Source organism: Enhydra lutris, unplaced genomic scaffold (genome assembly GCF_002288905.1).
Source record: "Enhydra lutris kenyoni isolate GAN:26980312 unplaced genomic scaffold, ASM228890v2 scaffoldscaffold33, whole genome shotgun sequence".
Lineage (NCBI taxonomy): Eukaryota > Metazoa > Chordata > Mammalia > Carnivora > Mustelidae > Enhydra > Enhydra lutris.
In genome coordinates this window covers 10,954,474-10,980,556 of record NW_019154117.1, presented here as the reverse complement: position 1 = coordinate 10,980,556, position 26,083 = coordinate 10,954,474, and the positions used below count along the sequence as shown (strand labels likewise).

The window sequence follows — 26,083 nt, the reverse complement described above, 5'->3', positions numbered from 1 at the left end:
CCCACCCCCCCACCCCAGGATACTCTACTTTAACATATAAAAATTCCTTTAGAAATTTCCTTTATCTCTAAACCCCCAAAATACGTGTTGGCAATCACCCTCCAAGCATATGACCCACCAACATACATTTGAAGGGTCTCATGACTAAAGTTTTATTAGACAGTAATAAGCGACCATGTCCCAACAATAGCTAGCCCCAACAACATCCTGGAAATCTTGCTTCCAAAATTCCTTAGAGACTTAGGCTATCCCTAACCCCTCTCAACTTGAAAGTATGTAATGGCCACTTCTCCTGACCCCACTGCACCTCTTTCTGTCCATGGGTCCTGTCCCCGTGCTTTAATAGAATCGGCTCAGGAATTCTCCCTTGGCCATTGGCTTCAACCCCTAACGTTCTTTCCTATATCAATACCCACAGGGAGTACTACCCACTAAATGTAGTTCACTTATAGTTTTCATTCAATGCTTTATGAATTTTGCAACAAGTGCATGGTTTTTACATTCACAATCATCTACTGTCCTTCAAACGCTCCACTTTATTTCGCATTAAACAGACCATGAACTTGCTTTTGAAAAGTTTTTAAAAGATGGATCTCAAGGAATAAAGTAAAGATAACTGAACCCAAAGCACCCAGATTTCTCTATCACAGAAGGGTGAAGGGAAATCTGACATAAGGCATTTCAAAATCCAAATGAATTGGAAAGCCAGCTTTTCTTACAAAAAATAGTTGTAGCGAGGTTAACGGCTATCAAGAGCAAACTCTGTCAGGGTCTTGGTTTTCTAACTCCGAAACTGACCCGCAACCTTCAAAGCACATCAAGTGATGGACAAAGTGAAGTACACTCAGAAAATTAATTTTAAAATTTCTGTACGTCTACCATATCCTGGGAAACACCTTTTCTTTCCTTTCTCTTCTTCTTTTAATACATTAAGTTTTTTTTTTTTAATTATTATTTTTTTTAAATGGCCGAGAGGCCGAAACTGGCATGCGGGTACAGAAGGAGGTCGCCGACACGGTCCCACTGGGCTCCCTCGCGACCGGCGTCGGAGGACCGCGCCATCCCTGCACCTGGGCAAAGAGAGCGAAGAGGCTCTCCACACGCCCAGGGACCAACCGCTCAGGGGGACCCGCACGTCAGTTAAACTTTCCTGCAGAAGCCCGGGAAAGTCGGTTCCCACAACACTTGAGAGTGGGCGGCCGGGACGGGGTGGGGGTGGGCTTCACGCCGACTCTGGCTCCTAAGGAGGGACTCTAGGACCCCTCCCTCTTCGGCCCCAAGTGAACCAGAAATTAGAATAAAATGTGTAAAACAGCGACCTCAAGTAACTTTGCAAAGGAATCTGCAGCATCTCCGCGGACGCTTAGAACCTCGGCTACCAGCGAAACGTCGGGGACCAACCAGTCCGCCTCAGCCCGGGTGGGAGGCGGGCGCCACGCCCCAGCCGCCGGCGCGTGACCCGGAAGTGCTCGGCGGCGGCGGCTGCGACGGCCGCGGGGGTGGGGGCGGGGGCGGGGGCGCGGCCAAACCGGCGCACACGCGCGCGCTCCCCCGCGGAACTCCCGCCGGCCGCCCGGCGCTCTCCCGGAGGCGCGCCCGAGCCGCCGCGGCCGCCGCCAACATGGCCGAGACGAGCGAAGAGGTGGCGGTGCTGGTGCAGCGGGTGGTGAAGGACATCACCAACGCCTTCAGGAGGAATCCGCACATGTGAGTCGCGCGCCGGCGGTGTCGCCGCCTCCGCCGCCTGCGGGGGTCGTCGGGGGCGGGCATGGGCGGGGCTGAGCCTCGAGCGGACCTCTGGAGGCATGTCCCGGCCCTCGCGCCCCTCGCCGGAGGGGACCGATCGAGGTCCGGGGCCCGACGGTCTTCGGCCGCCGCAGGGCCCGCTTTCCGCTACCGGAACGCGCCCGCGCGCGAGTCTCCAGAAGTGACCTCGGAAAATCACAACGGAGCGACTTTTTTCGCTCCCCTTCCCTGGGACTTCACGGAACTCGAAGGACTTCACGCGTGTGTCCCCAGCCTACATTCGTGTAAGGTACACGGGCACGCACGTTGTGGTCCTGCAGATGCTTTGTAAACACAACTCTTCTGAGGTTCATCTCGGACCGGTAGTGGGGGGGGGGTCACCGATCATCTTTCCTTCAGTGGGCCAGTGTACTAGCTAGAGCTAGTTTGAGGCTGCTTTTGACTCTCGCCCCACTTGTCCCAAGATCGTGGAGGGACTCCGATGGAACAGTGTGCCTTGAAGGTGAACAGAGCATTCACAGCAGTGTAGCTTCTGTAGGCACAGGATGCGTCTGGTGTAAAGCCCAGGAAACCTTGACACTTTTTAGCATTAGCTGATTCATAGTTACGGGGAACATTTTAACTCTTTTCGTATCCAGATGCTGCCGCCCTCTCTAAGTAGGACACCACAGGACTGACACGCGTCTCGCTCCCTCCTTCCTTTGCATGGTACTAGGAGTACTCCAGGAAGATACCAGAAGAGACTGTATTCTTTTTGACACTTTTGCCTTCATGTAACGGGTGAAAAAGGAAGCTATTAAAAGAAATGTCTACAGTATACAAAAGAGGAGGGAGAAGCAAGAATGTTTAATTTCCCTTCCTTTCTTTTCTCCCTGCTCACCGCAAAAGAAAGATACATGGAATCCAGTTTTACATTATTTTCACTTTCTCTAATTGTTCGTGAGGGTTTTCTTTTTAATATTTTATTTTTTAAACGGGAACACATGAATTATGGTTTTTTATGTATTTTAAACCGTAGGTACCAACCTTACATCTAAATGAAGTGTTCTTTTCCTTCAAAGCGGTGCTTATAAAAATTAAGAAGACCTCAGATGTCTTGCTCCCTGCGGTACACAATTGGAGACCTGTAATAGTGCCTCATTAAAAACAAAACGCTGCTAGCCTCGAAACACACCTGCCTCTGAGAGTGTCCTCTTCTTTTCCCCTTGTCGCTGCTGCCTTTTTTAAAATGAGTGTTTGGAATGTTTTCCTGGCAGTAACTATAGTGGGTACTGGGTCTTGTAAAGAATGCTTTGATGCCTTGTATATCAGGCATCAGTCCCTTTTCGAAAATGAGAGCTTCAGTGTAAGTAAGAGACAACCTCAAAAAAAGAAAAGTTTGTTTAAGGGAATGGCCTATTTTCTCATCACTGATGTTGTTTTTCTTGAAGAAATTGTAGCAGAGATTAGAAGCCTAATAAAAACAGCGATCGCAGTTTCTCTTCTTTAAGGTAGATTGAAAAAGCCCATCAGAGGCGCCTGGGTGGCTCAGTCTGTTAAGTATCTGACTCTTGGTTTCAGCTCAGGTCATGATCTCAGGGACCTGAGATGGAGCCCTGCTCCTGCATCAGGCTCCTTGCTCAGCGGGCAGTCTGCTTACCCCTTCCCCTTATCCCCCCCCTTTCTCTTTCTCAAATAAATAAATCTTTTTTAAAAATCAGTGTTTTATGTTTGAAGAAACAGATTGAGTGTTCACTGGTTTGGTGGGTGAGAGCACAGTTTGGAATACATCTCAGTTTTTCTGGATCATATTTATTCAAACTCATAAAGGACTTTAATGCCCCAATCATATTTTTAATGATGAAAGCTCACATGCTCTCTATCAGTGCATAATTTAATATTATTAATAAACATTTGGGTCATTCAAAGATTTAAAAGTTTGAAATAAGTTGAGCATTTGAAATTTGAAATGATACATAATACAGGTGCAAAGAGTTTAAATAGCTTAACTCATTGTTTAATATTAATTTTCAGCCATTTTGTAGTATATATTTCCTATAATAACGATATCTTCAATAATATTACTACACGGCATCTTTAAAAATGTCTTATGGTTTGGGTTTTTTGGGTTTTTTTTGTTTTTTTTTTTGATTGCCTGTACTTCTTGCCCTAATCTAGCCCTCTTACTTCCAAAATAAATAGGCTGTATTTCTGGTTAAAAGAAAAAAAGAAGACATTATTTATCTCAATAGTTAGTTACCTAATTACACTTTTCAGTATTATAGGAAAAAGTTTTTCATTCTTTTAGTTTTCCTTTTTTCCTCACACACAAGATGGATTGTAATTTTATTAGACATCATCTACTCCATTAAACATATTGACTTTGTTTCTGTAAAAATGCCTACCCAGGAGGAGTCGAACATACATTGGTTAAGATGTGGATTTTATTACTGGTAGATGTGGATAGGTTACCCTCTGTCAACTTCATTCTCCTTTTGAACTAGTGAGGTTGATGAGAATGCAGGAAAATAACCTTGCCCAATGTCTGGCCCTTAGCTGCCACTAGCTAAATATTAGATTTAACCTGAATTTCTGTATTCCTCAGAAAACCATATTAGCCAACTGCATGGTGAATGTGAAATACTTTATAAATTGAAAAATACCATACGAATTTTGTAAGGTTGACTCTTGGAGAATACCACTGGAAAAACAGCTGAAGGCTTGACCCAGGGACTAGCAGTAGCTTTAATGAATAGGCCTATGCTGATGTGGAAGACAGCTGTTTACGGTGTAATTAGGGTCCTATCAAAAGTCTCTTGCCCACCAAGTTATTTTTTTATTACTGTTTAAAATATTTATTGAACTCTCACTGTTGATGAGATGTTATAGGTACTATCCTCACAGTGTGGAATGAGAAGTATAAAACATAGTTCTTATACTCAAGGCACAGAAGTATCTGTGGTGCTGGCATTGTCCTGTCTGTGCTGTTTAGTATGCTTGCGTACTTGAAATGTGGCTAATGTGAATGGGGAACTGAATTTTATATTTTATTTAATGTTAATTCTACATAGTGGCCATATGTGCCTAGTGACTACTGTATTGCACAGTGTAGCTCTGGATGGAGACGTTAGACCCACCTGCACGCACAGTGAATTAACCCTGCAAAGCAGCTGGTGATAAAGGCTGGACTGGAAGCATGGTGAGCAAGTGCTGTGAGAGTGTACGAGGCGTAGGAGGAAGGCTTTTTGTGTCTAGGCCAGGGCCCTTAAGGGAGGCGGGTTTTGAGCTGAACATTGAAGGCTGGATAGGATTTACAGTCTCAGAGACAGAGCCAAGGACCTCCACGCGAAACTGTGAATTAACCCAAAGTAGCAAAATGTGATTGAAAAGATAATAGTAGAGTCAGGTTATGGAAGTCCTTGACTATGTGGCTTAATTTCTTTCATTCCATGTGTGCATTCAGCAAAAGAGCACCTTTTTGTATATGACAGATACAATTCTAGACCCTGGATGTGCAGGTCTCGGAGTGGGGTGCACAGATCACACATCGTCCTTGGCCCCGTAGAACAAACCAACACACAGAATATGAAAGGAGCCTGAAAGAGTTAGAAGGATACTTTGAAGGAATAATAACAGAGGGGCCTAACTTAAACGAGAACCTCAAAATAAATCTTTTAAGGAAATAGCAACTAAATTGGGACATAAGGGATGGATGAGTTGGCTCAGACAAAACAGCCTTCCCAAGCAGTGCATAGGCCCCAGTGATAACTTTGGAGTAAAGGAGTAGTAAGGAAAAGCACATCTTTAAATTGAATTTGAAAAGTAGGAAACCACAAGTCTGAATTGTCTTCTTATACTTCATTTTTTATCTATATATTTAAATAATAGCATAGTTGTAAAAATTTGGATTTGGAATCTGGCAGTCCTGGATTTGAATCTTAGCTTATTGATCAGTAACTGGTAGACTTAGACCAGACTCTTTCTTCATCTATAAAATGCGTTAAAATTCCTACCTTAAATTCCTTGTGTGAAATAAATGAAACACAGAGCCCTGCACACTACACTCAATAGACAGTAGCAGTTTTTGTAGCTGTTTTTAAAATATGTCCAGTCATACCATTCCAGCTATACATGGAGTTGTACTTTTTAGAATTGAGAAAGCCTTTGAGGTTTCTGAAATATCTGGATCACCAGCAAAGTTTTAATTATCAATATGAAAGGGTCAGTTCCTTTAGATATTTTGCTAACTTTACTTTTTAGTCATTTTGGAAAGAATTCCAGTTTGAAGGTGACAAAACCCCCCTTTTTTTTAAAGATTTTATTTATCTGAGAGAGAGAACACGAGGAGGGGGAAGGGTAGAGAGAGAAGGAGAAAGAGAATCTCAAGCAGACCCTGCTCTGAGCACAGAATCAGACTCAGGGTTCTGTTTCACGACCCTGAGATCATGACATGAACTGAAATCAAGAGTGGGACACTTAACTGACTGAGCTACCCAGGTGCCCCCCAAATAACTATTAGACTAAGAAGATTTGGCCATTTCCTGAATCCTTGGGCTGAGTTTTCTGTATGGTCACTCCACATTACTGGGTTCAGTTTAGTATATTTGAGGACCGTTCTTCCCTCCCAAAGGGGAGACTGGGTGATACTACTTTTGAAAATAATATGCAAGCCTACTCTTAATTGATGATGTTTCTGAAAGTGCAGACAAGAAAAGCTGTCTAAATAGGAGGAGTAAAGTCAATGTCTGTGTTACCTGAACTTTGAACTTCTTTTGGAAGTCAGTGGGTCTCCATTGTGAAGTGAAGCACTCAGAAAGCTGTTGGTGCTTTGTATGATCTTTTTAAGTAAAGGTGTTGGTTCATTCCATTGTGCTGTTTTTTTTGGAGCAACCCTTAAAAGTAACCTAGTAAGTAAGGTTCGTGGTATCTGAGGATATTAGAACTTTTCCACCATCCCAAACCTTCAGGTCTTTAACAATCCTATGACATTGGTAATGTAGGTAACTATTTGAGTGTCCTTGTTAAATATAAGGGATCTAATTCTCAGAAACCTAAAAATATAAAAGACTGTAATTTAGTGGTAGCAAAAGAATCAGAAATTTCTCTTTTAACATTATTTCACAAGGAAAAAACTGGAGATATATCTGGTATTTATAGTACATTTCTTACAGCCATTAAAAATACAAAAATTAATTATGGAGGAAGATGTTTAATATAAATTGTTAAATTCTAAAAACGCATTGTAGGATTGTAACAACGTGGACAGAACTACAGTGTATCATGCTAAGCGAAATAAGTCAGAGAAATGCAAATGATTTTCACTCACATTTCAAGAAAGAAAACAGATGAACATAGGGGAAGGGAAGGAAAAATAAGATAAAAACAGAGGGTGGCAAACCATAAGAGACTCAAATGTAGAGAACAAACTGAGGGTTGCTGGAGGGGAGGTCGGTGGGAGGATAGGCTAAATGGGAGATGGCATTAAGGGGATTCTTGATGTAATGAGTCCTGCGTGTTATATATCAGTGATGAGTCACCAAATTCTACTTCTGAAACTGATATGACACTGTATGTTAATTAACTTGAATTTAAATAAAAATGAACAAAAAGAAAAAAAAAACACTGTAGGAGAGCATGTCCACTATAATACCACTTCTATAAAAACACTTAGAAAAAAAGGGTGCATACCCAAACAGTAGTGTAGACAGATAGACAAAGAGACTTTTAGTTTTGTACCCCCCACCTTGAGTTTTCTAACTTTTCTTGCATATAAAATTAAAATTTAAATAGAAATCTAGAAGGAATTTATCTAAATCCTGCTTGCTTTCACTGATGTTTTTTATCTTCAGTGTCTTGGGTTTGGGGCTGACTATTAAGAGATCCAGATTTTTAACTTCGCATTAGCGGTGTGACGGTGTGACCTTGGGTAATCATCTTAACCTCAGTGGACCTCAGTTTTCTTGTCTGACAAAATGAGATACTGGGGGGAATGAGGTCCCTCCCAATTTTAAAATGATTCTAGAATCCTATTCTAAATTGTGTGAAATAAAAGTGGACTACGACCTGAGGGACTGAGCATCGGAGAACTCTGAAGTCAAATACGCTGTGAAGTTGGAAGCTTATTGACCTACCTATCTTTATCAAGTACAGATTATATTTTTAGGAAGCAGCAAAGCACTGTATTTTAGGGTCAAATCACTTGACAAAGGCTTAATGTTTTTGCTTCACCTTGCCGTCTGTTAATCAAATAACTTTTCTGGTTGGCCTCAGGCTCTTGACTGAATTAAAGATAATACACTGCATCTTTGCCTGTTACTTCACAGCTTACCACATGCTTTACCTTGTAGTATTTGTTCTTCCTAAGAGGCATTATTATTCCTCAGATAAGGATCCCGATGACAAGTGGCTTGCCACATTCCCATTTGACTCTCAGTGGTAGAACGGAGGCTAGCTAGAACCCTGGACCTTGGAAGATGGACCACTTTTGTCTACATCCTACTACCTCTCTCTGATGTTTTCCGTAGTGCTTTACATTCCGTGATATGGCCACTTCCATGAAAATAACTGTCAGGTTTCGCAGTCAGAATTTGGAAGCTGGAGGAGACCTAGCAGTCCATTTCCCTTATTTAGAGATGTAATGCAGTTCCACCATTTTACAAATGAGGAAATTAAGGTCTGTAGAAGCCAAATGATAATAAGGCCAATGTAGATGAAATCCTGACGGAGCTAGCTAGCTAGGACTTAGATCCATTGCATTAGAAGGAAGTCAGAGATAATGTTCTTTTGGAGAGTCAAGAAGGGATATTCTTTGAAAACCATTTATTTGAATATTTTCACTGAAGTGCATGATAATTAACCTTTCAGGAGCAGTTACTGAGCATCTGCTGTATTAAGACAGTATTGTTTTTTTAAAAATTAGTTCTTGAAAGAATGGTACCCAACTAAAGAAGTGTGTTTTTTATTTGTGCAGATGGCTCTGTCCTTTTCATTTAGGTACTGAATTAATAACTGGACATTTTATTTTTGGCGTTAATAATGAGCAAGGCAGGTTTTTACGTTGTGAATTTCAGTAACTGCTCCTCCCTCGCAAATGGACTGTACCAAAAGGTAGGATCTTTTATTCTTGTTTATTCTTGTTACTCTAGCATTCATATTGTTGACTTAGGCAGTTCTTTGAAGTGTTTTAAGTGGTTATTAGATCTCAGAGAATAGACTTTCTTAAAATAATTATGCTGTTTTCTTTAATTCTAGCTTAATTTTTTAATGTTCTATTTTATATAGTAAGACCTGAATATCAGAAAATACCAGAGATACAGGCAAATGCTGTGGACATGGCTAGGTGTCCTAATGGTGAATTAGATAGATGTCACATTAACCAAATACAAATGCAAAACATTTTGAAATACCACATGTTGAGCTCAGATGTGCACAACATTGTTTCATGCTTCCTACAAAACTTTGTACTACTGGAATGGCAAAGTGTTAACATTTTATTATAGATATTGATACAGTTTGCATCAATACTATCAGCACTTCAGAGGCTGGAACCACCTTGTTTTATTTTTGTATTTTCGGGACTTAACATAGTACTCAGTACCTTCTGGTACTCAGAGAATGTACTGATGTGATAATTAGAACACCTCTGAATCAGGTGAGCCAGTTGTCGAGACCAAAAGCCTTAGGTCTCAAAATCTACTTCAAGTGAAAGCAGCTTGAACGAATGGTTAGTGATTTAACCCATAGAGTACCCTTGTTTATCGATGAGTCCCTGTATCATTAATGAAGTGATCAGTAGAAAGTAGGTTACGTCTGAGCTATCTAGTGTGGAGTTTCCAGGAGAAATTCTATTGTAGTTCCACAGCTTCCCACCAATTTGTGATGGTGGCCTAACAAAGAGGGCTTTTCTTATAACCTGTAATTGTACCTGTTTTCCCCTCTTGTATCTACCAAACTACTGTGTTCTCGGCTGGAGAATTCCAGGGACGTAATAGAAAATGTCATACATAAGCTCTGAAAACCGGTTTTTTATTTCTTTAATGTAGGCAGTTATAACATCTTTGTAATTGAAAGGCGTGTGCAGTTTTTGCAAAACCATCTTTATGTTTGCTGGTTCATTTACTGTGTACGTCAGCTGCTGTACGTTTATTAAATTTTTGCCTCAAATATAAATTTTCAATTTAAGGGGAGGCAGATTGAAGGACATAGGTGCCACCTTAAATGAAAATGACCTAAATTCTGAAATGTATTTTGTGTTTTAGCAGCATTTATCAGTGTGTTTTTTTAAATTCAATGACTTATGAAAGATTATAAAGAAGAAAAAATGGCCCCCAATCTTATTGAAAAGATAACTTTTATTGATAATTTGTTTCTCCTTTGCATAGATTACTAGGCAAGTGTAAGTACATTTGTTGACATATTTTTAAAATGGAAATAATACATACAAATGATTAGAAAATTTAAACTGTATAAAAATAAAATACTTTGTCTCCCCCCAAATTTCTTGGGCTCCTTCTTCAAAAGAAATACAAAATGCTTTACACTATATACTTAGTATTTTGCTCTTTTTCTGGTTTTATACGTCTTGACAGCCTTTCCATACCAGCATATACGAATCTGTCTCTACCACCTCTACCTTGTACACCTCTACCACATGGATTACCCTATTTATTCTACCCCTCTTATACTGATACATAGTTAGATTGTTTCCAGTTTCGTTGCACGGTTGCAGTAAACATCCTGTTGGCGTATTTTGGCGTTGGATAATTTCTGAGCAGTGGAATCACTGGGGCTCAGAGTATATGCAATTTAAAATTTGGAAGACATTTTCAAAATTCCATCCAAAGACAAGTTTTCGTTTTTATCAGAAAGTCAGCATACTAATTTTTCTGCACTCTTATCTATATTAAAAAACACTTTTTAAATTTCTACTTATCTAGCAGGTAAACTAAATAATATTTTTAAGAAAGGGAAATATGGGGGCGCCTGGGTGGCTCAGTCAGTTAAGTGACTCTTGATTTCAGCTCAAGTCATGATCTCAGAGTCCTGCGATTGAGCCCACAACAGGCTCTCTGCTCAGCAGGGAGTCTGCTTGGAGGGTCTCTCCCTCTTCCTCTGCCTTTCCTCTCTCTCCCTCTTCCCCCACAAAAAATAAATCTTTAAAAAAAAGAGAAAGAGAAATATGTTACTTTTCTTTTTAATAGTCTGTAGGATTTGAAAAATGTTGAAAAAACAAATAGTCTTATCTTTAATTCTTCTTTTTGTTTTACATATTAAGAGATGAAATTGGCCTGATCCCATGCCCTGAAGCTAGGTATAACCGGAGTCCCATAGTCCTGGTTGAAAACAAACTTGGTGTGGAGAGCTGGTGTGTCAAGTTCCTCTTACCATATGTCCACAACAAGCTCCTTTTGTACAGAACAAGAAAGCAATGGCTGAACAAAGATGGTGAGTATGAACTCTGTCCTCCTCCTCTGTTTTTTAGAAACAGCATGGAATACAGGGGGAGGAACCTTCTCTGGGTGTTGGCATTCCTAGATTTGGGTTCTGGCTCTTTCATTCGCTGCCTGGGTGGCAGCTTAACCTCTCTGTCAAATGAGGAGTTTGAATCTGTCAGTAGTTTCTCGTTTTGCCTCCATAGCGATACAGGATTCCAGGCTACCTACTGCACCTGGACAGTACATCAGAGCAGTTCTGATTTTACCTTGTTATGTATCATGGTTATTTATAAAATTTTATTTGAAGAAGACATCCTATGGCTGTAAAAGAAAGTTGGAAAAATACTGAAGAGGACTCCAGTTCCTTCAAGCTCAGATTTCTGGTTTCTAATCCGTTAGGAACTCTAAAAGCTACAGAACTCATTTTGGTGGCAGAGCAAATGGGATAACAGAGGGATGATGGTGTTAGTTACGCTGTGACCCAGCTCAGTGATTTATGGAGGTGCTGTTGTGCTGTGAATCCCCACTGGGCTTTGGGCCCTCTGTGTCTTCTTTCTACGCTGATATAAGCAAAAGAAAACCATCCCAGCTTCCACTTCTTTTCTCCTCTGAGACAGCTCTCGCTGCACGGGACAATCTCTGTTCATCCTACCTGGTCTCTTTTCTTAGCTTCCCCCCCCCCCATATGAGATATTAAGCACCCATGTGCATGAATTACCTTTGCTTTTTAGGTTAAGAAAAAAAAAAGTAGAATATTCATTCATGTTCTTAACTGTTTTTGTAAAGCCGCCTGCTCCCATATACAGCCATACCTTCCAAAGTGCTCAGTATGCCTGGAGACTCATTTTGAATAAGAACTTTGCTTCCTAGAGAATTTTAATTACCAGTTTGGTAGCCATTACTGTGAGCCTACTCCTACAGAAGCTGTTCTAAGTACTGTGGGGATAAAAAGATGAATAATACGTGTTCCTTTTACTCAAGAAGCTTACAGTTGGGTGAAAAACAATCTCTTTGTGGAGTGTTGCCAAAGGCATGACATACTGATTTCCTTGTATTCCTCTTAGCATTGTCCTTAACATACTATCATAATAGCATTTTTCTCTGTTTAGACCAGTAGAAAATGAATCTGACTTGAAGATTTAATGTGACATAGTTTCTGTTTTCTGTGGGTTTCACTTAGTCCTCTGATACATATTTCTTGTAAGACTCTGCCTACGGGGGCACCTGGGTGGCTCAGTGGGTTAAAGCCTATGCTTTTGGCTCAGGTCATGATCGCAGGGTCCTGGGATCAAGTCCCACATCAGGCTCTCTTCTCTGCGGGGAGCCTGCTTCCTCCTCTTTCTCTGCCTGCCTCCCTGCCTACTTGTGATCTCTGTCTGTCAAATAAATAAATAAAATCTTAAAAAAAAAAAAGACTCTGCCTATGTTTATGGCATAGCTTAAGTTAGTGGCATAAACTTAAAGGAATAAGTTTAGCCGTAAATTTAAAAGTAGGGACATTTATGCCTTGTTAGGCCCTCTCTCATTCTCCCTTCCATCACCCTAAAGTGGATAGTTTGTTTATGAAACCTATAGTAAGTTTCAGTAACATTAAGGTATAAAGTAATACCATCCGGATCCATCAAGGTTTTTTTTGTTTTGGAATTTTTTTGTTTGTTTTGTTTTTGTTTTTGTTTTTCCAAATACAGCTGTATTGTGTGTGTTCATGCACACAAAAATGTATAATTGAGCCAATACATAACTAGCTTGGGGAAGTGGGGAGACAGATAATGCTCTTATAGTAGAGAAGAAACAGTATAAATTTTTAAAATGTCAAAGTCTACTGTTAATGTTGTATCAGATCATCATTTTTTGCCCATTCATGTATGCTAGCCTAGCCTGCCCTCTCCCTGCAGCCCTCCGGGTCCTTCTCTCCATTTTCCTATATCTTATCTCTCTGGACACTGCCCTGCAGACTTTGCTGAGTCTCCTCATCGTGAAGTTTTAGTCTTGGTAGGCCCAAGAAGACCCACGCAGAAGATCAAATGGTTAAGCTCACTCACACAAATAACTAGCACCTAAATTTTGAATTCTGGCACAACTGTGTATGAGTACAGAAGCAATTTGATGTTATTTTAACTTATATCTTCATGGAAACAGTTTTTAATTTCCCATTTTTGGTGCATGGCGACAGCGTAGTTTAGTGTAGTATCACATACTACTCAGGTTGTGTATTAACAGTAAAAACATGGAAGTGAATTTCTAATGTGACAGAAAAGATACCTGAAAATGCTGATTAACAGAAGAGAATTCTGCCAAACTTGTTAACTGAAGCAGTTATTACACAGAAGTGAATATTGCTAAGGAAAAAAGGGGAAGGTATTAGAAAAAAGCAGTTATTTTGTGAAAATGCTATACCTTTAAAGCTGTTTTTGTGGAAAACATATATAAGAAGAGTCAAGTGAACAAAGCTCTCAGTTTAAGCATTTCGGAAACATCAGTGTCTGTGTTTGATCATGCCCAAATCCTAGGCATCACCTAGGAATGTATTCTATTACTGAAGGTGACCTTTATTCTTGGGATAGATTTCTTTCTTTTTAACCAGACTGAATTCATGCTCTCATTAATGTGCTGAATTCCTGAGATGTTTGGAAAGCATCTGTACTAGTTAGAGTTCTCCAGAGAAACAATCAGAAGATTTTATATATAGAGAGATTTCTTGTAACAAATAGACTAACATGATTATGGAGGCTGAAAAGTTCCATAGTCTGCTTGCTTCAAGCTGGAGACCCAAGAAAGCCAATGATAAAATTTAGCTTGAGTCTGAAGGCCTCAGACCCCAGGGGAGCCAAAGTTTTGAATCCCAGCCCAAAGGCCAGAGATTAGGTGAGCTGTCCAAACTCAAGCAGACAGACAGGAAACAAAGAGGGGCAAAGACCTCTTGGTTCCTCCTCTTGTTGCAGATGGGCCCTCTACAGGCTAGATGATGCGCACCCCCATTGGGGAGGGCAGCCTGCTTCATGGAGTCTACTCAATGCTAATCTCACAGACACACTCGGAAATAATGTTTACTAATGTTTCATCTGGACACCCTGTAGCCAGTCAAGTTTAACGGTAGAACCAAAGTTAACCATCACAGCATCCCTCTTCATCACTTAGAGACTGATGTTTTTTAAGTCTGCTGCCGTGGTAGCCATATTTGGGTTGAGAGGGGAATGATACTGTAATTCTGATTTTTGAGAAATCCACGACAGAAATGAAACGAGAGAAGTCCACAGCATTGGAGTCCTCCCTGAGTAGAGGAGCCCTGTCCCACACTTGGACTGTCTCCAAGTGTGTCCTCCCATCATTTGCGCTTGCTGCTCCCTCTTTCTCACAGCCTCTGCCAACTATGCTCTCTCTTTAATGGCCATCTTCTGCTCTTTGTGTCTTCTTTCTCACCTGGGCAATTGTGATGACCCCATCGCTGGTCTACCCTGTTTTCATTATCTTCTGTAGCCTGTGTTCATCATGCCACTAGCCAATCATTTCAAATGTCCTTCTCAGCAACACTTCTTAGAAACACAGTTTGAGGGATGCTTTTCTGAAATACGCATCTGTGCATCTTATTTCATGATGCCTACAGGGTCAGGTTGGGGTTCAAACTCCTTGGTATGGTATTCGAGGACCTTCACAGTCTGTCCTCAGCCTTCATTACCAGCTTTTCCTCTGCCTTACATTCAGCATCAGAGCTCATATATTCTCAGCTTCTGGTGGCAGCTCACAGACAGATTTCGTTTTGGCTTATAAAATGTTTCTTAAACTGTTTTTAATATGTTCGGTAAACATTGAAAGACAGGATGAACTTTGAAAGTTCAGATGGAAATCTGGATTTGTCTTCACTTGAAAAATCGAAAAAACTGGATCATAAATTTCTGCACGGCAACAGTTGGCTGGGGCTCCCAGCCTCTGCTTTTCTTGGCGGGGTAAGCCTGTTGCAGTTGGCCACAACCTCCTCATGTCCTTCAGACACTAAGGCAGAGTGTCAGTTGCTACTTACTATCAGGTTTGCTTTGCTACTTTTTTGATGTTCATTTGAATATAGAAGCATTAGAGTCTGCAGCATTTGACATACTTCCCAGCCACAACACACTCTGTGCCATCCTTGGACTTTACTGTGTCCTCCTGCTTTACTTCCATGCCTTCGCTGAGGCTAGGTTCACATCTTATGCTGTCACATTGTTGTGATTGGCAGTGCTGTGCACACACGCAAAGGCTGTTTGACTACTTCGGGAAGCCAGGATTATGTCTCTTCATCCCTACAGGAGTCCTTTATTCAGGCTCCTTGCAAAGTAGCACTTACCACGCGTCATCGTAGTTGATTATTTAAACATTTTCCCCGGGTAGATTGCGAGTTTGTTAGAAAGGGGGATTGTGGCTTGTCTGTCTTTATGTCCTCGGCTCCTTTATGTTTTCAATAGACGTTTGCCAAATAAGTAGTGAGAGTTTGGTAAAGCAAGAGGATTTAGCTTAGTCTGGCTATCGATTCAGTGAATCTATTCTATAATGAAAGGACCTTTCTTGTGTTTCTCACATAGCTTTATCTCAGACCTCTCTTCTTGTGGTCACCAGAATGTATTTTGGAAAAGGAGGTTAACCAATCCACACGATCTTGGACTTATTTCTAGAGGCATAGAAACATATCTCTGTCAGGAACAGTTGGCAAATGCAATGACCATTACCAGGTGACTGCTGGCTTTGGGCCATTTCTGGAATCCCATTGTGGCTAAGAAGAAATTGATTTTTCTTCGACTTTTCCTTAGCATCCTTTTGTCCTCTCCTTGTCACAGTTGGAATTTAGCTACTTTCCTTGATTCATTTTCTCCTTGTGATGTGATAATGAATTAGTCATATATCGGAGTGGTTTAACAAAGGAACATTTGTTTGCTGGTATATGTTCTGGTATTTGTAGAGAGATCTGTTTAATTTCAAGAGACCATAGGTATATCGGTACCTCACATCTTCTGGGTAAAGAATATGGTGTATGGTTGATAAAATGTAAAAGTAAAATAGTTTAAAAAAAGTAAAAAGTAAAAAAAGTTAAAGTAAAATAGTTACCGTCAGCTGTTGATCATACATGTTTATCTTTTGATCTTGGTTCCGCCCTGACTTGAAGAGGACAAAGTAATTGTAGACAGTGTGCTGGAGTGGAAAGAACATCTGCTTTGAAGGAAAACATCTAGTTGTAGATTCGGTTGGTCAGCATGCTGAAGTCACTTAGCAGTAACTTAAGGCAAACTATTTAACCTCTTCCTGTTTCTTCACCAAAAGAAGGAATTGTAAAAGGTTTCAGAGGGTTTTTGAGAGGATCACACGAGTTAGTGTGTATAAAGCACCCAGTGAGGAGTGTCGCACATACTAGGCTCTCAGAAAACACGATTTCCTTTCTCTGATTTAATCGGAACCAGTGGGGAAGAAAAAAAGAAAATAACATGTAATTCAGGAATGATTCTTTAATTATCCAATATTTCTAAACCGGTTGCTTCTCTTTCTTTGGCCCTTTCCTGTCTCTGACATTTCACTTCACCCCCACCTCTTGGATCTGACTGGAATGCTTCCTGAAGGAGGTCCTGTCTGAACTTGAGTCCTGAGTGGGGAGGACTTGGCAGTTTGTCAAACAGGACAGGAAAAAGGCTTGTGGCTGCAGGTGTTTTATACACAACCCGTGAGGCCGTCGATGTCGTAAATCCTGAGATTCTTAGAAGCTGAGGAATAAGGGGCCGAGCAGTCACTGCTTAGCCTGCTCAGGCGATTGTTTTCCGCCCTCTGGTGGCATCCAGTCCTAGTATATGGCAGAGCTGGGCTAGGAGATTCAGGCTCGGAAACTGGAATTATCGTTGCGTGCTTAATGTGTGTCAGGTATTGTCCTAACACTTCGTGAGTGTGAATCATGTAAGACTCATGAGGTAGTGCTATTATTAGCTCCATTTTACATATGAGGAAGACACAGAGGCACAGAGAGGTTAAGTGCCTTGCCCAGGTGCTTCCTGGAAAGTTGGAGCTGGGCTTTGAATCCAGCCGTTGCTGGTATCCTAGAGGTAGGATGAGCCCTGCTGGTAGAAGAAGCCTTCTTTTGATTAGCTTTTCTTTCCACACAGCCACAAAATGAAAAGTGGCAACTTAGGTATTTTCTGTGTTTACTGGTTTCTGCCTTGTCCTGCCTCACAGAAGTATCTCTGTGATGGAGGAGGAACTTGCCTTCACTTCTGAGTGGGGAAGGAGAGTTGTGTTAGAAGTGTAGTTGACTCTTCTGCAATGCAGGGATTACAGCACTGGACTCACCCCACGTAGTGCATTCAAAAATCTGCATATAACTTCTGACTCCCCAAAAACTTAACTAGTAACAGCCTACTGTTGATAGAAGACTTACTGATAACATAGTCAACACAAATTTTGTATGTTACATATATTATTTACTGTATTCTTACAATAAAGTAAGCTAGAGAAAAGAAAATCATAAAGGAGAGAAAATATATTTACAGTACTGTACTGTATTTATTGAAAAAAATTCGCAAATGGACCTATGTGGCACAAACCCATGTTGTTCGAGGGTCAGCCGTACAAACAAATGGCAACTACCTTTAGTTACACACATTTTTTTTTTTAAGATTTTATTTATTTATTTATTTGACAGAGAAAGAGTGAGAGAGAGCATGAGAGGGGTGAGGATCAGAGGGAGAAGCAGACTTCCTGCTGAGCAGGGAGCCCGATGCAGGACGCGATCCCAGGACTCCAGGATCATGATCTGGGCCAAAGTTAGTCGCTTAACCAGCTGAGCTATCCTGGTGCCCCCACACATTTCTTTTTAATGCCAAATAAAGAGAGTCCAGTAAGTACCAGGTTACCTAGGTAGTGTAATGGATTTTGAAAAGTTGTAGACTTGAAAAGAAATTCTAGAAGTCTTCCCATAATACAGAAGGATTTCCATTAGCTACTTAATACATGGGTTTTTCTCATTCCTTATTTTAAAAGTTTAGAAGTTTACATAGTTTCACTGTAAAAACAACGGCCTTATTTCTGATTTCTTTGATTAATGTTGAAAGTATTCATTTTTTGGTTGGTAAGTAGCAATGGTATTTCATTGGACAAATCTTTGGTTTGGTTAAGCATTTACTATATGTCAAATAACTGGAGAATTGGAATGAATCTCACTTGGCTCACAACAGAGATTGACCTTCTCATCATTCTTGTTTCACAGATAAGGAAACTGATGTTCGAAAACGTTAAGTTACATAGGCAATTAAGTGGAGAAGCTGGGATTCAAACCTACGTGCCATGGCTTACAATTCCTCTATGCTGTGGGTACACATGGAACTTTTTGGACAGGGGCCATATTTTTCTCATCTTTGTTGAGTGAATGAGTAATCTGAAGATGTATTAGAGAGGACCTGCCTCCAAAGAGTGTAGTCTCATCAAGAAGAGATTATTTATACAGTATCAGTAATAAAGTAAGATACATACGAACATAGAAATGAAGATTGCTCCAGGTAGGTAGGTCAGGAGAGACTTTATGGAAAAAAGAAAATTTTGTTTAATATTCAAATAAAGGAGGACATTTCTGGCAGAGAGAGGAGCAAACAGGTAAAGCTGGTTATCCAAAGAAGGTAGTCAGATAGGAGTTGTGTTTAGAGAATAGTGGGGTTTGGCTCAGGTGGAGTATAGCACATGAAGGGCAAGTAGTAGAAGGGAGGCTGAGAAGGAGATTGTGGGTTCTTGTTTTTGACCAGGTTCTAGTTTTCTGGTACAGTTCTCCAGTATCCCGTGCTCTAGTCAAGTTCTGATACCCACCGTCTCTTGGAGAGCACCCTGTGTGACCTTCTGTGCCTCTATCCTTGCTCATACTTTTTTCCAGTCTGCAGTGCTCTTTACCACTTTATTCACTTATAGCCTTCCCTTACTCCAGTAAGAATTAATTTCAACTGCTTTGGTGGTTCCCAAAATATGGTACATGTTTCCAGTTCATCATTATTTCATTTTGTCTTATATAATTCTTTGTATGTTTTCTCCAACTAAAGGGTAACCTTCTAGAAGGCAAGATCGGGTCTTATTTATCATTATATCTCTTCTGCCAGTCCTAAGGGCCCAGTTTAATATTTGCACATAATCAGTACTTGGGATATTATGGAATTAAACAAGTTATGGTATAGAAAATTACAGTTATTTTTCTTAGTAAATATTAAATTAGTGCCAAAAGCTTATAAAAGTAAAAGAATGAAGAGGTTAATAATTAGGTTATTCTTTATAGACATATTGTATTTGTGCATATAATGACTTGTAATGAGGAAGATAAAGGTCAAAAATGTATGCTAGGGGCACCTGGGTGGCTCAGTGGGTTAAAGCCTCTGCTCTCGGCTCAGGTCATGGTCCCAGGGTCCTGGGATCGAGCCCCACATCCTGCTCTCTGCTCAGCAGGGAGCCTGCTTCCCCCTCTCTCTGCCTGCCTCTCTGTCTACTTGTGATCTCTGTCAAATAAATAAATAAAATCTTTTAAAAAAAAGGTATGCTAATCTTATTTCTCATTTATTGAATGTTACAGTAATGAAATGATAGGCTGACAATACATGTTAATTTCATAAGATGGTTGAGAATTAAATAATTGATTTTTTCACTTAGAATATTTTAAAAAGAATACAGAGATATATTTATGCATGCTCTTGTGTTTTAAAAAGTTTATTAAACACTGAGATGTCCCAACTATTTATTATAGACAGGTATTTTAATTACCATGTAATTAAATTATTAAAAACAGTCAGATGCTGACTTTGCCATATACATATTGGGTGCCCACGAGCAAATTATTTAAACTTTCTATATGTCAGTTTCCTTTCTGTGAAGCGAAACAAGAATATCTTGAACCATAATCATGAGAACTCAATGAAATAATGTAAATAAAAGACCTCCAGTGGTGCCTGGTATACACTAATGCTAAATAGTTATAATTATTTTTATTATTTTATTTTACTTGGTGTTTGGTTGGTTAATATGAGCTTGGTAGAAGTTACTTTAATTTCATGGTCCTACATTGATCATCTTAATCCTAAAATTCTCTTTTCAGTTTTAGTAAAATGAAGACAATATTCTAATTATATTACTGATTTTGCCCTATTAAACAAGCTTATGGAGCTTATTTGAATGTATGGAATTCCGACAGTACCATGATTGTCAAATAGCTAATGAATACTGAATAGGCTGTTTAAAAACGAAAATAGAAAATACTGAACAAAAATGAAAAAGTATTTATATTAATGATTATAAATTAAAGTTGTAAAATAAAGCAAAGTATAATTTTTTATCTGCTACATTCATTTTTTAAAATACCATTATATAGGTTAGAGTTACAGGGACATAAGTGCACTCCTGTTATCTTGGCAATATGAGTAGATGCTGTTCATTTGAAGGACAGTTTGGAAATGCTTAGTAGGAGCCATACTGGTATTTGTATTGTTTGACATAGTAGTTCAACTCCTGGGAATATGTACTGAGAAAATAATCTATGAGACAAAAAGTGTGTTTACAGTAATATTATCTATAATAGTAAAAACAAACAGGAAAAAACATAAAGAATGATAAAGATAAATGATAGTGTATTACACTAAGGGTTGTTTTGCAGCTGTTAAAAATGCATAACTGTAGCAATACTGGAGAATGCATGTCAAATAATATTGAATGGAAAAGAGAACAAAGTGGTGCATTTATCATTGCTATGACTATGTAAAAATGTGGGTAAGAAAGGGTAATCTTTGCAGGCGAATGTAAATGAATTGTGTTAAATGATTATGAGTGGGTCTTTTTTCCCTTTCTGAAAATTTGCAGATAGTCAGTTATTGAGATATTTGTGGAATTAAAAGAATAATGGTACAGAAATTGTATTTCTTTTCCTTGGTCAATATTAAATTAGAGCCAAAAACTATTAAAAGAATGAATGAATAGTCTTTGTAGCCATAAAGTGTTGTAAAATTATTTCAGTGTCAACTTTTAAGAGTAACTTTTATCATAAAGTAGAAAAAATCTTGAGAGTAATCTTCATATTTCTGACAGCTTAGAACAGGGTATCTGCCATTAAAGTTATTATGACATAGTATATATATTAGTATAACATCAGGTACAGATACACAAGATATAACTTAAAGAAAAGCCAGGCTTCAAAGGGTAGGACTATTTTTAATGTGATTTCTCTTTATTTTAGAACTGATAGATGTCACATGCACCCTGCTGCTTCTAAACCCAGACTTCACCACTGCGTGGAACGTAAGGTACGTCATTCTCATCAGTGATAACATGAAATTTTATCCAAATTTCTGAACACCTATAAATCCCATGAGTTGTTAGCTTTTTGAAAAACGAAATATAAACCATGTATCTATGGCATTTTATGCTTATTTCTTCTACCTGTCTTTATAATATCTCCATGACAATTCTTACACTTCGCTCGTTTGTGCATGTTTCTGTCTTTTCTCCATAAACTTTCCTGTCTGAAGTAGAAATTATCATTGCAAATTACAGTACTCCATTTGCTTTTATTTTTCTTCCTTTTTAAAGGAGCAGGGGCAGCCAGCATAATTGGTTGGTGTGTAAGGCATTGGTTTATGTATTAGTGAAGTGTAGTAGCAAGTGTGTAAGAGGAGGATTCAAGGCCATGACCTTTTAGTCTCAGTTTAGTCACCAACATTGTGATCTCTGTGGGCCAGTCACTTGAAGTCTCTGGCACTCAGTGTTTTGGAAAGGGGGTCACATTTTATTAATATCTTAGTTCCTTAATCTATTTATTTTAGCTTTAAACACAAAATAATTTTATAGGAATACCAAAGTTCAGACTAGGTTCATTTTTTTTTTCATTGAAGTTTTTTCAGTTAAGCAATATGTATGGTTGGGTTTGTTTTGTTTTGTTTTTGTTTTTGTTCATGTTTTTTTTAAAGAAAATGATGATCTCTTAGACTAAAACAAATTCCCTTAGAGGAAAGCAGGATACAAGTTCTGGATGAATAAAAGTGAAGTCCTGTTGAACACTGTGAATCCATTTTAAATTTTCTTAAAGGAGAGAGCCATAGATTATGGTTTTTTATCTTTAAAGATGACTTAAACAGGGCACCTGGGTGGCTCAGTGGGTTAAGCCTCTGCCTTCGGCTCAGGTCGTGATCTCAGGGTCCTGGGATCGAGCCCTGCATCAGGCTCTCTGCTCAGTGGGGAGCCTGCTTCCCCCTCTCTGTGCCTGCCTCTCTGCCTACTTGTGATCTCTCTGTCAAATAAATAAAATTTTTAAAAAAATGATTTAAACAGCACTTTATTTAATTTTCTCCGTATTTTAAGGGAGATTACATTCTGAGTTAGTGTTCTATGATACCTACTGAATTTTATATCTACCTACTGATTTTTAAAAATTAGGTAATTTCTATTATATGTCTTTTTAAATTGTCTCTTGAACAATTAATGATCAGATATTTAGAGTAAGGAGTAAGAAAAGTATAGAATGAGATATAAGGCTTTAGAATTTACGTAATTTTAGAGTTTTGATTTTTCTTTTATGGAAAGCACCACCACAAGTAAGAAAAAGGCAAATGTTCATGAGTGGCTGCTGTATTATAGGGACACACTACAGCTTTATTTATGATCTCATTTAATCCATACAATACTTGACAGCATTTGTTCATTTACCAAATATTTATTGATGGGGCGCCTAGGTGGCTCAGTGGGTTAAGCCTCTGCCTTTGGCTCAGGTCATGATCCTAGGATTCTGGGATCAAGCCCCACATCGGGCTCTCTGCTCAGCAGGGAGCCTGCTTCCCCCTCTCTCTTCCTGCCTCTCTGCCTACTTGTGATCTCTCTTTATGTCAAATATGTAAAATCTTTTAAAAAAAATATATTGATTGCTGTATGCTGAGTTCTAGGCACCGGGAATAGAACTGTGAACAAAACAAACAAAACCCTGTCCTGGTGGAATTTTATTCTCATAGGGGAAGAAAAGAAAGACATTACTAAATGAAATATACATTATCAAGTGGTGGTTAAATCCTCTGGAGAAAAAGTGGGACAAGAAAGGGAAGACGAGACAGAGGATGTGAAGAATAGTATTGCAGTTCTAAATAGGGGACATTTGAGCAAAGACTGGCATGATTTGGGGATCAATCTGTGGGTTCTGGGTAAAAGCATTCCAAGCAGGGGGAACAGTAGCAAGTGGGAAGGCTCTCAGTGGTGCTGAAAGTGCTCTTGGTGCTCTGGGACAGCAAGGCGGCCAGTGTAGCTGGAGTAGCTTGCATGAGGGAGAGAGTGATGGACTAGACCTCACAGGGCTTTGTCGATCTTCACATGCTGCTGGAGGAACTTGGAGTTTTACTTGGGGTGAAATAGGAAGGCATTAAAGCTGAGGAGGGACAGTATCTCACTTGGGTTTAGAAACTGTGGCTCCTGTGGAAAGTGGACTGTAAGAGTGCAGGGAGCCGTGAGAAGTGGAAGGTAGGCAGTTGTTGTGGTGATTTAGGTGAGAGATGCTTGTGACCTGAAGTAGAACTTAGCAGTGGAACAGGTGAGAAGTAGTGATTCTCCCTGTATTTTATGAACTGTATAAGCTTTGACTGTATTTAATAAACAATTTTAAAGACAGATGATGAACTGGATGCAGGAAGGAGAAAGAAGAGGGTCAAGCTTGACTCTGGTTTTTGGCCTGAGCAACTGAAGGGATGGAGTTGCCCTTCACAGAGAGGAAGAGGAAGCAGATTTAGGTGGAGAGAGCCAGGTGGAAGTCAGGAGTTCAGTGTAGCACATGTTAGGTTTGTGTGCAGGGAGTTGTGTAGGAATCTAAAGTTGAGGTGGGAGTCTAAGCCTGATATAAATTGGGAGTCACTAGAAAATGGGTGGTATTTAAGGCCATGAGATTGTTGGAGGGATGTGTGTAATGTGGAAATTACGTAATGTGTGGAAATTACGTAATATTCATGGCTCACTGGTGATTCACATTGTATTTCTGTTGGAGCACTCTTCTAGAGTTTGTGTGATAAGGAAGAATCAGCACGGGAGACATTTAGGAGGGTGCTATGAATTTAAAATTGAGAGCTTTCTTAAGGGTAGGGACCATGTCTTTGTTCTCCAAGCATCCAGCCCTCTAGTGCCTGGCACATACTTAGCTTGTAGACTGGGCACTGAAAAAAATTAAGTTCAGTGAAAATGAATTGAGGGTAATAGAGTAGGAGTACCATTTTTATACTTGTTCTCCAGTTCCTTGTTATTACAGACGGTTTGAAAATCCTTCAACAAGAAAAGAATCTTACTAGCATAATACATACGTATATAGTTGTATATACATAAATATACACACACACATATATATATAATTTATTGTATATTTTATAGGGCAGTACAGTATAGGAGAAAGAACCTAGTCTTAAGATATGTGGCTGTTAGTCCTTTTTCATTAATTAACTAGCAGTGAACTTTAGGCAAAACCTTTAGCTTCACAATACTTTAGTTTCTATAAGAGGTTTGAACTAGGTAATGTTTTTGGTTTTTTTTAGATTTTTATTTTTTATTTATTTGACAGACAGAGATCACAAGTAGGCAGAGAGGTAGGCAGAGAGAGAGGGGGAAGCAGACTCCCTGCTTAGCAGAGAGCCCGATGTGGGGCTCGATCCCAGGACCCCGAGATCATGACCTGAGCCGAAGGCAGAGGCTTTAATCCACTGAGCCACCCAGGTGCCCCAGAACTAGGTAATTTTTTATGATTCCTTTCAAACTGGTTTTTCTTTTTTATTTTTTTTGTGGTTTGGTTGTGGAAAGGGAAAATTGCTCCATAAATCTAACTTCAGTGATATTCACAGCAGTTGATTTTGAAAATTATTCTAATAAGATGATTAATAAAGTTTTGTGCTAGATGAATAAATAGGAAACCTTGATTTTAAAAGGATCCATTGTGGCTAGGTATTCTAGTAAGTTTTAATTTGTATTAGTAAAACTAATTAACATGAAGACATAGAATCAGGAGTACATTTTATGCAAAAACCACCAGCTTTGGAAGTAAATCGGTCTAATCTTATAAGGTCTCTTGCAAATCAAATACTCAACACTTTATGTTTAATTTTTGGTATTTTTCTTCTGCAGTAACTGGGAAACATTCAGTTATCTTGACTGTATTTTTATAAACTGCTAAAGATAGTATTAATACATCAGTTGTTCATTTTATAGGTATTTTGGTCTTAGGGGAAAAAACAGTTGCAAGAATGGGTTTTTGAACTGATTTCCTGTAATTATAGTGAGTGATGGATATACTTTTAAAAATCTACGTGGCTATAGAAAAAAAATCGTCTTTTTTGGGACGCCTGGGTGGCTCCGTGAGTTAAGCCACTGCCTTCGACTTGGGTCATGATCCCAGGGTCCTGGGATTGAGTCCTGCATCGGGCTCCTTGCTCAGCAGGGAACCTGCTTCTCTCTCTGCCTCTGCCTGCCACTCTGCCTGCTTGTGCTCTCTCTCTCTCTCTCACAAATAAATAAATAAAATCTTTAAAAAAAAAAAAAGAAAGAAAAAAATGGTCCTTTTTTTACTTTGAAATTCAATGTATTATTCCATGAAAGGGCTGGACTACATAACAGTGTCCTATTTTTTCCATCAGTCTATGAACATAGAGTAAGCAAAACCTCTTTGAGTAACTAAAATAGCTAACACCAAGCTTCAGTGATCATGTCCTTTACTCATAGCCTGTTAAAATTGGTGACTTTATTTTATGCGGATTTGATGTCTGGTTCTGGCACTTTGAATCCATAGATCTTCAGTATAAGTTACTAATTCTCCTCCAGCTTCAGTTTTCTCATCGGTAAAACTGAGGTAATACTATGTTGTGCCATGTGAAATTGTTTTTTTATAAAACAAAAATAGTTCAACCTAAGCATCCAGATCCCGGTGTCTTACACCATTCTTTAAT

General features: G+C 39.4%; 1 protein-coding gene across 2 annotated transcripts in view; it reads left to right on the top strand.

Moving 5' to 3' along the window:
- Positions 1-1,601: 1,601 nt before the first annotated feature.
- LOC111153584 (protein prenyltransferase alpha subunit repeat containing 1) overlaps positions 1,602-26,083 on the top strand; it is a 42,189-nt gene continuing 17,707 nt past the window's right edge. The window contains exons 1-3 of one of the 2 annotated variants that reach the window (XM_022512709.1): positions 1,602-1,707; positions 11,000-11,169; positions 21,364-21,430. In XM_022512709.1, the coding sequence (XP_022368417.1) occupies positions 1,622-1,707; positions 11,000-11,169; positions 21,364-21,430 (323 nt within the window). In that variant the 5' untranslated portion in view covers positions 1,602-1,621. The remainder of the gene's footprint in view (positions 1,708-10,999; positions 11,170-21,363; positions 21,431-26,083) is intronic. The other variant, XM_022512710.1, reaches the window with a different exon arrangement.